The sequence below is a fragment of the Bufo gargarizans genome, chromosome 1, assembly GCF_014858855.1.
Source record: "Bufo gargarizans isolate SCDJY-AF-19 chromosome 1, ASM1485885v1, whole genome shotgun sequence".
Classification (NCBI taxonomy): Eukaryota; Metazoa; Chordata; class Amphibia; order Anura; family Bufonidae; genus Bufo; species Bufo gargarizans.
The window spans coordinates 558,856,551-558,869,815 of NC_058080.1; the positions used below are offsets into that span (position 1 = coordinate 558,856,551).

The 13,265-nt window shown below is 44.2% G+C and overlaps 1 protein-coding gene across 2 annotated transcripts in view; it reads right to left on the minus strand.

Moving 5' to 3' along the window:
- The window catches only part of ADGRD1 (adhesion G protein-coupled receptor D1), a 909,072-nt gene that overhangs the window by 221,132 nt on the left and 674,675 nt on the right, over nt 1-13,265 (minus strand). For both annotated transcript variants that reach the window (XM_044275622.1, XM_044275624.1), the window contains one exon: nt 9,650-9,716. In XM_044275622.1, coding sequence (XP_044131557.1) covers nt 9,650-9,716 — 67 coding nt within the window. The remainder of the gene's footprint in view (nt 1-9,649; nt 9,717-13,265) is intronic.

A 13,265-nucleotide genomic window follows, 5' to 3' on the forward strand; every position in this document is an offset into this window, starting at 1 on the left:
GCGGTGCAGTTATATGTTTTAAAGTTTTTTTTGTGGTGTATAAGTGGGGGAAAAAAGGGCTTGATTGCCGTTGTGTGGTGAAGTGACAAAATTGCAGCCTTTTTTGGGGTGTATTAGTGGGAAAAAAAAGTGTTATTAGCCATTCAGCGGTGCAGTTAAACTGTACTAAAGGCTTTTTTCGGGTGTATTAGTGGGGGAAAAAGGGCTAATTAGACTTTGTGCAGTGAAGTGACAAAATTACTGCCTTTTTTGTGGTGTATTACTGGAAAAAAAGGCTTATTAGACATTATGCGGTTAAGTGACAACATTACAGCCTTTTTGTGGGTTTTTTAATCTCCTTTTTATTTATTTGATCTAACACTATTTCAGACAGAGAAGTGACAGGCCCTGCATAGGGGAGGGCAAAGTCCTAAATGTTTCTGGCGCAGGCACAGGTCACAGCAGAGTAAGGGGATGTGGCAGCAAGGGTCACTTTGAGAGACCTGAGCTCCAGTGGTCGTGTCTTGACCAGCAACTTGAATGGTTGACTCGGTCATCCACTTCATCCCAAGTGACATCAGACACCCCCAGACAAGAGTCAGTGGGTTCGTCAGACACAACCCTTAGTTAGCATGGCCCGGGAGCAGGCCCTGTGCCCTCACTTGTCCTTAACCTGCCTCTGTCCTTTGCTGTTCCCTCATCCAGACAAGTATTATGTGCTGTGGGCTCAGCTCCACTATAGAGCTGCTAGGGGACAGTCAGCAGCTACTGCCCAGCCAAGATCTGGAGGAGACATCCAACACTTCCTCCAGTAGGCTGGCAAGTAGTGATGAGGAGAGTGGAGTGGGAGCTGGTGCTACGAGCGGTCAGGCTCCTGGCTCAGAGACCGTTGAGGAGGACATCAGTGACATGCAGACAGTACTCAATGATAATATAGCCGATCGCAATTGGGAGCCAGGTGACGAAGGGGCTTTATCATCATCGGGGAGGAGGGTGGCAGCTTGCGTGTTAGACAGTAGTGGAACCAGCAAGTCTGTAGCGTGGCCGGGAGTCAGCAGGGTGGCAGCAGTGGGAGGTCAGGAGCCAAACATGCCCGGGGTAGACCACACGCTTCGCAGGAGTCTACCTGCCCGGAAAGTAGTGATGCAGGGGTTCACAGGGGAAGTCGCCATAGCAGTCAGTTAGTGTGGAGTGTTGGGGGTAAAATCACCTACTCGGCGGTGTGGCAGTTTTTTTTGTTAAGCCGCCAGAGGAGGTGAACATGGCCATTTTTAGAATCTGTGGGCAGAAGGTGAAGTGTGACCAGGGTGCCAATGTTGGCACCACGGTCCTGTGTCAACATATGCAGCGTCACCATAAAGTGGCCTCGGAGATCTATAGCTTTGATGTGGTGGTCCAGCATGCCGCTGCATTAACCAGTGGCAAGCACCCGATTTTAGGCAGTCAAGGCTCCAGCACCACAGCCACAGGGAGCTGTCTGTCCTTTCCATCATCTTCTGGTCCTAATGCTCCTGCTTTTCGTCCTCCTACTCGTCACTCATTTCATCAGCAGCCGATCACCGAAGCGATTGCCAAGAGACAGCAATACGCTTGTGGTCATCCTATGACGCAGAAGCTGAACGTGGTCCTGGCCAAGTTGCTGGTACTGCAGTCTCTCCCATTCCAAGTGGTGGACTCTGCACCTTTCAGAGAAATGATGGCTTGTGCCGAAGCGAGGTATAGAGTCCCAAGCAGTCATTTCTTTGCCAAAAAGGTAGTACCAGCCCTGCACAAATATGTAAAACAGAAGGTGGGCCAATCCTTGAGCTTGTTGGTGTCTGCCAAAGTGCACGGCAGCGCCGACTTGTGGAGCTATAACTATGGTCAGGGAAAATACATGGCCCACTAGGTGAATGTGGTTCCTGCCCAGCCACACCAGCAACTTGGCCTAATGACGCTGCTTCCACCTCCACGTTATCATGCCGTTGGTCCTGCAACAATGTTCTCCTCTGCCGCCTCATCCACCACCGTGTACTCAGCCTCCACTGCAGGGACAGATTACAGTGCTCCTCCAGCATACCACATGTGCAGGGCACGGCGGTGTCACGCTGTTCTACACTTCATTTGCCTGGGCGAACTGAGCCACAGGGAGGAACTGCTCTGTGTCCTTGATCAAGAAATCTAATCCTGGCTTTCTCTGTGACAATTCAAAATCTGAACCATAGTGACCGACAACAGGAAGAACATGATGTCAGTGCTGCATCAAGGAGGGCTGAGCCATGCGCCCTGTATGGCACACGTGTTCAAGCTGGTTGTCAAGCGTTTCCTGAAGTCTTACACTCATCTGCAAGACATCATAAAAATGGCCAGGAAACTTAGCATGTACTTCAGCCACTCATACACTGCAAATATACTCTCATTGAGCTGCAGCGGCAGAACAGAGTCCCCCAACATAGGCTGAAATGCGACGATTCCACCTGTTGGAATTCTATCCTCCATATGGTGGACCGACTGTACGAACAGGGAAAGGCCATAAACGATTTCTTGATGATCCAAGCAGACAGGAGTACTCCCCTGTGTAACTTCAATGTCAGCCAGCTGCAGCTCATGCATGACACCTGCCGTTTGCTTTGAGGATGCCACGTTATTTTTCAGTTGCTAGGATTACGGTATGAACAACGTCATTCCACTGCTTCATATCCTGGAACAGATACTGGTAAATCTGGATGGACAGGGGACTGGAGATGTGGCGTCTACATCTCATGGCCACATTAGCACTGTGGGTGCTGAATTGGAGGAGGAGGACATTGGAGCACAACCAATGTGTATCAAAATGGGTGGTTTTTCTATACAGGTGACAGGAGAGGAGGAGCAGGAGCAGCCAGAGGAGCAACAGGGAGATGAGAAGGACGAGGCATATGACCCAGACACATTGTGGCAGTATGCAGAGGAGATGAAGGCAGGGAGTCCCTCCGAGACACTTGAAAAATGGCACATTGCATGCTCATTTGCTTGGGTAGTGACAGCCGAATTGACTTCTGGCTCTCCACCTTGTTGGACCCTCACTACCAGTCCAAAATGGGCCTTTTTTACACCCGCTGAGAGAGAGGGTAAACTGAACTACTATAGAGACATCCTATGTAGTCAGTTGGCCACTGCCTATCTGTACCATCATCCATTCTCTCTCAGGTCTGACCGGGTGGGCCCTCTATGCTCTTTTTCCACTGCCATGGCTGTTGTGGCGGGGTAGGGGGGGTAGAAGCAGTACCAGCTCCATAAGCAGCAGCTTGAGTCAATGATGAGCAGCTTTCTTAGCCCACCTAGTGAAGAAAGTGCTCACCAGCAGCAGCAGCTAGACCTGGAGCAGGACCTGAACCAGCAGGTGGTGGCATACTTGAACAGCACCCTGCCACCCCACATTGAAGATCTGCTGGACTACTGGGCAGCCAAACTGGATTTGTGGCCACAACTAGCAGAGTTTTCCCTGGAAAAGCTGTCCTGCCCGGCCAGTAGTGTGGCATCAGAGCGGGTGTTTAGTGCAGCAGTGGCCACATTCACCATTCTGTGGTCTCATGTTGCTGCCAAATCACAACTCTGTGGTCTCATGCTGTTGCCACTTCACCACTCTGTGGTCTGCTTATGCTGCTGCCGCATCAGCACTCTGTGGTCTACTGCTTCTGCTGCAACATTACTACTCTGTGGTCTCCTCATGCTACTGCCACCTCACCACTATGTCACTTGGCCATTCTGTAGACTTCTCATGCTATTCCCACCTTCCCCACTTTATGACTTGGCCACTTTTTTGCCTTTTTGGCCGGGTTGCCACCTCCACAATCTCTCGTTGTCGGGCCACTCTGTGGTCTCCTCATGCTGCTTCCACCTCACCACTAGTGTTGAGCGTGAATATTCGAATTGTGAATTTGTTTCTAGAATATCGCAACTTCGAGATTTCGCGAATATTTAGAATATTGTTCTATATATTCCCACTTCCCTAAAGTTGTTCTTACCTGTCCGTTGGATTCCTGGCTTCCTGGCTGCTCCAGTCAGTGCCCGTTGCCGCTTCAGCCGACTTCCGTGCTCATGGAGCATCCCCATCACCATGGGAACGTCTCCATATACTAGAATGTACTGTCGGATTTGAGAATTAAGTTGAAATCGCAATTTGATTAATTCAAGTTATAATAATCGAATTGCGATTTCAACTTAACACTGCTATATTCCATATTCGTTAATTCTAGCCTAATATGGAATATAGCAGTGCTAACTTAGCTAAGGTGAAATCGCAATCCGATTAATTCAAGTTATAATAATCAAATTGCGATTTCAACTTTTTACGTATATTCTTAATAGTGCTCTAACTTCGTCTTTTAGAATATTCGTAATATTCTAAAAGACGAAGTTAGAGCAATATTACGAATATTCTAAAAGATGAAGTTAGAGCAATATTAAGAATATTCGTAAAATACACATATAGATTGTAATTTAGCTAATATACTGCTATAGTAATTTTTTTAATAGCGTACATATTTTACAAAACTTAAGTTCAGAAGAGGCAAAAAAAATTGGAGAAAAAAAAAGGATTATAAGGGGCATTTTTATAAAACTAGGGCACAGAGCTGAAAAGAAAATTACATACATCTCATTACATACCTATTAAACAAAATCAGAGCACTAGAGATTCGGAATAAAGCATCTCCTACTCCTAGTTATTCAGAAGAACTATGCTCTCTCAGGGCTCAGCTAAGGGAGCACATGCTGCATAAATACGAACTGTCCTTGAGGAAAATAAAAGCCTTGTACTACTCTCAAGCAAATAAAGCAGGGAAACTACTAGCCAACAGAATCAAACGTAAGGTCCAAAACTCCCGGATCGCTTTTCTCTGGAATCCCTCCAAAACCCACAAATTATATGATCCAAAAGAGATAGCGAATAGGTTCATGTCATTCTATTCGCAATTATACAACCTAGCTGATAATAAGGAGGTGGTTCAACCTTCTGATCATGACATCAGTACTTTCCTCGACTCCCTCTCATTGCCTTCCATGTCCGAAGAGCAAAAAACTAATATCTGTTTGCCCATCACACTAGAGGAAGTAATGCGGATTATCAAGCATCTACCCCTCAATAAAAGTCCTGGACCAGACGGCTTGTCCAATTCCTACTATAAGCTCTTTTCAGAGACCCTAGGCCCGCATCTTCACTCATCCTTAGCGAGGACCATGTTGGATGGCTACATGCCTAGAGAGATGCTAGAAGCCACTATCGTTACTTTGCCCAAACCTGGGAAAGAACCGACTATCCCCCAAAACTTCCGTCCCATTTCCCTCCTCAATACTGACCTGAAAATCTATGCCAAATTACTAGCAAACAGATTAGCGGAGATTATCCCGTCCCTGATTGCCCCTGACCAGGTGGGCTTTTTCATGGGGAGACAAATCACTGACAACTCCAGGAGAGTGTTGAACCTCCTGGATAGAGTCAACAGAATGCGGAGTCCTGCGGTGTTCCTCACGCTGGACGCCGAGAAGGCATTCGACCGGGTGAATTGGTCGTTTGCCTTCTTGGTGCTCCAAAAGATGGGTTTCCCGGTCGCCACCATCAGAGCTATAGAGGCATTATATAAAGGCCCTGCTGCCTGTGTTTTAACTAATGGGGTGTTGTCAGACCCCTTTAATCTCTCAAATGGGACAAGGCAGGGGTGCCCCCTTTCCCCCCTTATTTTTATTCTATCCCTGGAGCCATTAGCGCAGGCCATCAGACAAAACGAGAATATATCAGGAATCCGGATAGGTGACAGGCAACACTCCCTCTCTTTATATGCGGATGACATAATCCTCTCCATAACTAACCCAACCCTGTCCCTTCAGGAAGTGAAAAAGATCATTCACACCTACAGAGCTTTATCATTTTACAAACTGAATGAGAGCAAATCCCAAGCCCTCCCCCTTTTTATATCCCACCAAACCCTGAACCAACTAAAACAAACTTACTCCTGGGATTGGCAAACTACAGGAGTCCAATACCTCGGGGTTCAACTTACCCCCACCATACCAAAGTTATATGATGCAAACTTTCCCAACTTCCTTACAGAGCTTCAAAAAGAATTGGATAGTATAGCGAAAACTGAGCTTTCGTGGTTAGGTAGAATAGCCGCTTTCCAACAGCATGTGCTCCCTAAGCTTCTCTATTTATTCAGAATTCTCCCAGTAGACCTCCCCAACTCCTTTTTATCACGGTCACCAAGCTACTGAACAAGTTTATTTGGAAGAAGGGTCCACCACGCATTGCTAAGTCAATTATGTCCAAATTTAAAAAAGTGGGCGGCCTAAGCCTTCCAAACATTTATGATTACTACCTGGCTAGAGTTCAACAACTCAAGGAATGGTGGACAACTGACAACCCTAAACATTGGGTACATATCGAGCAGACCCTTGTTCCAACCCACAACTTAAAGGCAGTATTATTAGCTTCCCTTTTTAAGGATATATCGTCACAGCCCCTCCCGTATACAATCTCCACCTCTTTGAAGGTCTGGAAAAAATACCACAGTGGAGGTAGTGGAATGATTGCTTCCATAGCGAAAGTCACACCACTGGAGGCGCTGCAATGCCTGATGCCTGATTTCTCTTTAGAGGGATGGAGAGAAGGAGGAGTAGCAACGGTTGCTGACTTACTCCAAATGGAGGTCCTTGACTCCTTTGAAAATCTGCAAAGCCGTTTCAATATTCATAAAAGTGACTTTTATAAATATTTGAGAATCCGCCACCTTTTAGACACTAGCTCACAGCTTGTAACCCATTCACATGTAGAGCTCCTGAATCAATCGAGCTTGCCAAATTCTAAATGGAAGGGAATACGCCCTCTATATACGTACCTGGGCAACAAAAACTCCTTTCTAAAAACATCGCCCATCATCGCATGGGAGCACGACCTGGATCGCGTTATCCCCCCAGCGCAGTGGTCCACAGCTATTACTTATGCAAATAAACGATTGAAATGTGTATCCCACCTTGAAGCTTACGCAAAAACCCTACTTAGATGGTATTTTACTCCTCAGAGATTGAGCTGTATTTATCCTGGTGTGGAGCCACTGTGCTGGAGGGGATGCGGTAGTAGGGGGACTCTTATACACATACTATGGAGCTGTCCCTTACTAAATAATTTATGGTCTAGTATTTTTCAACTAGTGGTAAAAGTAGCTGGCCGCAAGCTAGACAGGGACCCAGCTTTGGCCTTACTTTTTATTAACATTACGGAGATTCCGTACAAATTTAGGACCATAGCTATGCATTTGTTCCTGGCCACAAAGTTGGCCATTACTAGGTATTGGAAGAGCACAACGATCCCGACTGTACAGGAAATCATCAACTCAGTAGACATCACTAGGTCTTTTGAAAAAATTATTGCACACAAAGGCTTTGCGCTTCGCAGATTTGAAAGGGAATGGGCGCAATGGACCAACCCATCCAAGGATTGACTGAGAGTCACTAGTACACTATGAATTGGTGCTAGACGAGTACACACTGGAATGCTTGTACGGATTGCCGCTTATGATGTACACCCCAAGGTTTTGGCCTTCTTTGTAATCTCTGCCATTTTTGTTTCCTTTTCTTTTCATTTTGGTTAATTCCCATGTTTACTATATTAGACATTGCCATTGGAATGTACTGAGGCTATATCAATTGTCATTTGGATGCAATGTTGGAGTACTTGTTACTATCTTGCTCCTACGAATAATGTACACACTAATTCAATATGACCCGATGTGCGGGTAATATGTGTACGATTCCTTTGACCATTGTTTTACTTTGATATATGAAAAAATCAATTAAGATTTATTGAAAGATAAAAAAAAAGGATTATATAGCACTATATTAGCTAAATTACAATCTATATGTGTATTTTATGAAATTTCTTAATATTGCTCTAACTTCGTCTTTTTGAATATTCGTAATATTCTAAAAGACGAAGTTAGAGCAATATTACGAAATTTCGTAAAATACACATATTAGCCTAGCCATAGTCAATTAGTCATAGGAACTGTTGCCTTATACTATCAAAAGAAAAATCGCAATACGCGATTAATTAAATCGCATATTATTCGCGATAATTGGAATAATTATGAATATTCGATTTCGACGAATATAACACAAATATTCAATCGAATATTTGCAAAATATCGCAAAATCGAATATGGCACCTCCCACTCATCACTACTCACCACTATTTTATAGCTCCACTCTGTGGACTTCTCATGCTGTTCCCACCCTTCCCACTCCATGACTGGTCCACTATCTTGGCTTTCGGCCTGGCTGACATCATCATTTCTTTGACCCTTCTTCTGATCTGTCAGAAGGAAAGAAAAATAAGACGCACAATGGATCCTGTCTATGTAGCAGCTCTAAGGCCTGTATGGTCCCATCAGAATCGGCTTATGATTTGGTATCCAAAAGCAGTAGTGGGTACAAAACATAGAAGACATGGAAATATTCCATTCAGGTGTCATCTCTGTTTTGGATCCAATCCTGTTTCTTTTTTTTTTTAGCAATACTGATGGATTACTGACCAAATGTTGACCGAGTGAAGACAGGATACTTTTTTGGGGGGTTATTGTTCTGACGGATCAGAGGAAGGGCAAAATAATCAGTGACGTCAACACAAACTTACTGCTGACACCCTCTCTACTCTGTCGGGGGCTCTACTTGTATAAGCATTTAATAGAACAGGTTCTATAGACATCTATGTGGAATCAGCTGACGATGGTGTAAAAGGAGTGCGCTTCTTCTTGATGCTAACATTGACCTGTAAGGCTGTGTTCACACTTGAGTGGTTTGGTCAGTTTTGGCCCTGCAACTGCACAAATAAGTGAAGTGTTCAGTGATTTTAAGATGGACGGCTGTCTTCTGCGTGTCATGCTGACTCACAGTATTTTTTCACTACCACAGCAAACCCCCTATGCGTGTTACTAAAAGGCACTGTGTTCTACACCACTATACAAGCTCTCCGCAGCCAGAAAATAGCTGTTTTTTAACTTGATTTGCCACTAATAAATTTGGATCAAATCAAATCTTTTCGGTAAATTGGGCAAATCAGTGATGACGTCACCATGTGCAGCCAGCGTGATGATGTCATCACGTCACTGTGCACGAGATTTGCCCGGTTTCTTCAATCAAGATGGCCGCGGTGGCCTCTCCACGAGCAAAAGGATGAGGTGAGTATGTACAGATGTAGCTAGCATTAAAGACAAATCTGATGTGTTATCAGACTAGCTGATCTCACTAACTTAGTTTAATTAAATGCAAAGTTTCTAAAAGCTTAAAGGTGGTGTTGAGTTACATTGCTAAGATGGTGCGCTATCGTGCTGATTTTGGTGCTGGTTACATCTGTATCTTTTTTTTTTTACCCCTTATTAACCCCTGAAAGGCGTCAATATTTACTGTCAAATGTAGCGAACAGTGTTGAACGCAGCATCTGAGGGGTTCAATGACAGGGATGCATGATCTCCATTTCCCATCTTTGTGCCCGCTACAATGGAATGTGATTCACGATGAAGTAATTTGTAACAAATCAATTTTTTTTGTGAATTTCGGCTAAGCAACCAAATCGAATTTTTGCTTATCTCTAATTGTGACATAGAATAAAAATCAGGTTATCCAGTATATTTTAGCAATATAAATATATAATACATACCACGATAACGAACAATGCAGGAGCCACAAATGCCCATATTGCTCCTTTCTGCAGAGACAACCAGCAACTAGAAAATAAGAAATGTTTAAATTAAATTCACACTGTTTGCCCTCTGTCTCTGCTCTGTCTATACCTGTTACCATTTTGCTTTATTTTTATTTTTATTGATGTCAATTTAGATTTAGAAGCTAGCTAAACAGATTGATAAATATACTCAAATATACAAAATATTAGAGCGCTCTATAGTATAGCTAGGCCTGCAACACCACTTTAGCTAGTAAATGCAAATATATAATAAAGAGCCAGCTTGTTATATAAAATCCAATACAATACTTTAATAAGAACAAACAACCTGTAAATCTGGATAATATTTTATATACAACAGTATTGCCTAGTTTCAAATCACTGTTAACAATTGGCATATAGTCGCAGTGTGGAGCTCTCGCACTGTAAGAAATGTTGGAAAACTTCTGTAGCGTTCTTATATATGCTGAATAAAGGCTGAACAATAGAGGTGGCCTTGCGGTTCGCCCGGCGGTCCTCGGCGGTCGTTTTGAGGCGAACTTTGCGCGTTCGCGATTTGCAGAACATGCGAACATATGGCGATTTCCGCCGACGCCATATTCTTTTGCATTGCTTACTCAAAATACAGATTGAGGGCTACGATATACCTGCTTCCATAAAATACTGATCAAGGGGTTCGATATACCTGTTTCCACCAAATTTTGTGATACACCTGCTTCTACAAAATACTGATTAAAAGGTTTGATATACCTGCTTCCTCAAAATACTAATTATGGGTAGTGATGTCGCAAACATAAAATTAACGTAGTTGACGCAGAGTGTGGTAAGTTGAAATTGCAATGCGATTAATATAACCTGCATTAATCGCATTGCGATTTCAACTTTCTCAAATCTGACAGTACATTCTAGCATGGAGTCATTCCCATGGTGATGGGGATGCTCCATGAGCACGGAAGTCAGCAGAAGTTCTGTTGAAATCGCAATGCTATTTATAGAACTTGAATTAATCGCATCGCGATTTCAACTTAGAGCTTCTGCCGACTTCCGTGCTCATGGAGCGTCCCCATCACCATGGGAACGGCTCCATGCTAGAATGTACTGTCAGATTTGAGAAAGTTGTAATCGCAATGCGATTAATGCAGGTTATATTAATCGCATTGCGAATTCAACTTAGAGCTGCTGGGTTCCTAATGGTTGCATTGCTAGAATATAACGAAGATTGAGAATATAGTGCTATATTCATTATATTCGTCAATTCTAGCAATACAACCATTAGGAACTTTAGCTTGCATTCGCTAGCTTGAATTCGCAATGCGATCAATATAACCTGCATTATTCGCATTGCGATTACAACTTAGATCTGAGTTCCTAATGGTTGTATTGCTAGAATTGACAACGAATATAGCACTATATTCTCAATCTTCGTTATATTTTATCAATATAACCATTAGGAACCCAGCTCTAAGTTGTAATCGCAATGCGAATAATATAACCTGTATTAATAGCATTGCGATTACAACTTTGTGACACAAAGGATGCTGTCCTTGCTTTTTAGATAGGCGGTGGGAGGGTCTGGGAGGGAGGGTATGCTGATTGGCTGGAATGTGTCTGCTGACTGAGGTACAGGGTCAAAATTTGCTCAATGATGACGTATAGGAGGCGGACCGAACATCGCATATGTTCGCCCGCCGCAGCGAACGCGAACATGCGATATTCGCCGGGAACTGTTTGCCGGCGAATAGTTCGGGACATCTCTAATCAAGGGGTTTTATATACCTGTTTTCACCAAATATTGACTGTGTGATTAATACCACACCTCGTACCCGCTTGATGTCAACTACGTTGAGCTCACGAGCCGTGGTACGGTCACATGTTTACCAAAAACTTGAAGTTACGCCCTCCAGAGGAGCACGTAAGGTCAGGTTGGTATAGTTTACACACACACCTCCTGTCCACACGGGCACAGAGAGGCAACAAGCTGAGAGAGCCTTTTCACTGCCGCAGTGAAAACAGCACCTCCTCAGCCCGGGTATCTGCCACCAGTTCTCGTTTGATATCAGCCCGGTCCGCTAACGGGATTATATAGGGTCAGAAACCAACCCGCGGTAGCTTATAACTAAGCCAAAACACGGACGTGGGGATTCGTGATCGAGATACAAGATAGCACAAGATTAAATTATAGGGGCACACTAGATTTAACACAATATACACAGACAATATATACAGTGGTCTGAGGTTACAGATCCAGGTTATATGGTTACATAAGGGTTAAGCAGTGTAAAAGTCAGTTACCAGGTATGATGGAAGTTCCTTTTGGTTGTTAGATGTTCTTTGCTGGAGTCCACATGAAGGGCCATGATCTCAGCTATTTCCTGGGTCACTCTAAACACATTTGTAAGATGTGACCCTTCTTCAGAGAAAGAAGCGCCTACTTACTGGCACCAGACTTTTAACCTGTAGCCAGCCCCTCCCCACCCGGCCTCAGGGAGGGGTCCACTCCCCCTCTTCTGGGCTGGCAGCAAATGACCCACAAAACCCTTTAGGGTTCATAGCTCCAGACCAGAGGGTCACAGGGAGATGGTTCTGGGACCAATTGACCCGCCTGGGTTCCGGCTACAAGTAGAGTCCAAACCTGGTACTGTTATGTGGTTTCTATGGGGAGATATGGATATTTCCTCCCCTGACCTTGCCCCATTAAACAAAGACCATGGGCACGTACCTCGTGTCCACTGGGACACAAATATGTATCCGGTTTGCGCTTGCGATGGCCAGGCGATTCATAATTCCTTATGAAAGGTAGGTGACAACATGTCTGGGAGGTCTCATTGATCCTGGGCAAGGGCGGATACCCCATGCTGGGGGTTTTCCTGCAGGATTCAGCTTGGCTCCAAACTGGTGGACTGAGGTGTGACCTTCTCCTTGAAGCCTGGACCCCCTGGGGCTTTCTTCCTTGCCAACTGACACTCAGATGGCTGGGGGGGATGGAAACTTATTTTGCATGTACACTGAACATGCCAAGAGGTGCATCAAATGACACTCAGGGCTGAGGGCTTTGAAGCAGGGCCCTCCTGTGGAGTTCACTACCTCCGCTATCTGTCAGCAAATGGGGGTGTGAGGACATGGCTGACAGTAAATATTAATCCATATTCCTCACAGTCTGTGAAACACCTGCTTCCACAAAACACTGATTAAAAGGATTAATATAACTGCTTCCTCAAAATAGTGATTGAGGGCTGCGATATACCTGCTTCCACAAAATATTGATTAAGGGGTTTGATATACCTGTTTCCACCAAATATTAAATAGAGTCTACGATATTCATGTTTCCATAAAATACTGAATAAGGGGTTTTATATACCTGTTTCCACCAAATATTGATTGAGGGCTACGATATAACTGCTTCCAAAAAATGCAGATTAGGGTGATTGATATACCTGCTTCCACAAATTTTGACTGAGGTCTATAATACACCTGCTTCCACAGACCACTGATTAAGAGGTTTGATATATCTGTTCCACAGAATATTGATTAAGGGCTGCTATATACCTGCTTCCAAACAATACTGATTAAGGAGACTGATATACATGCTTCC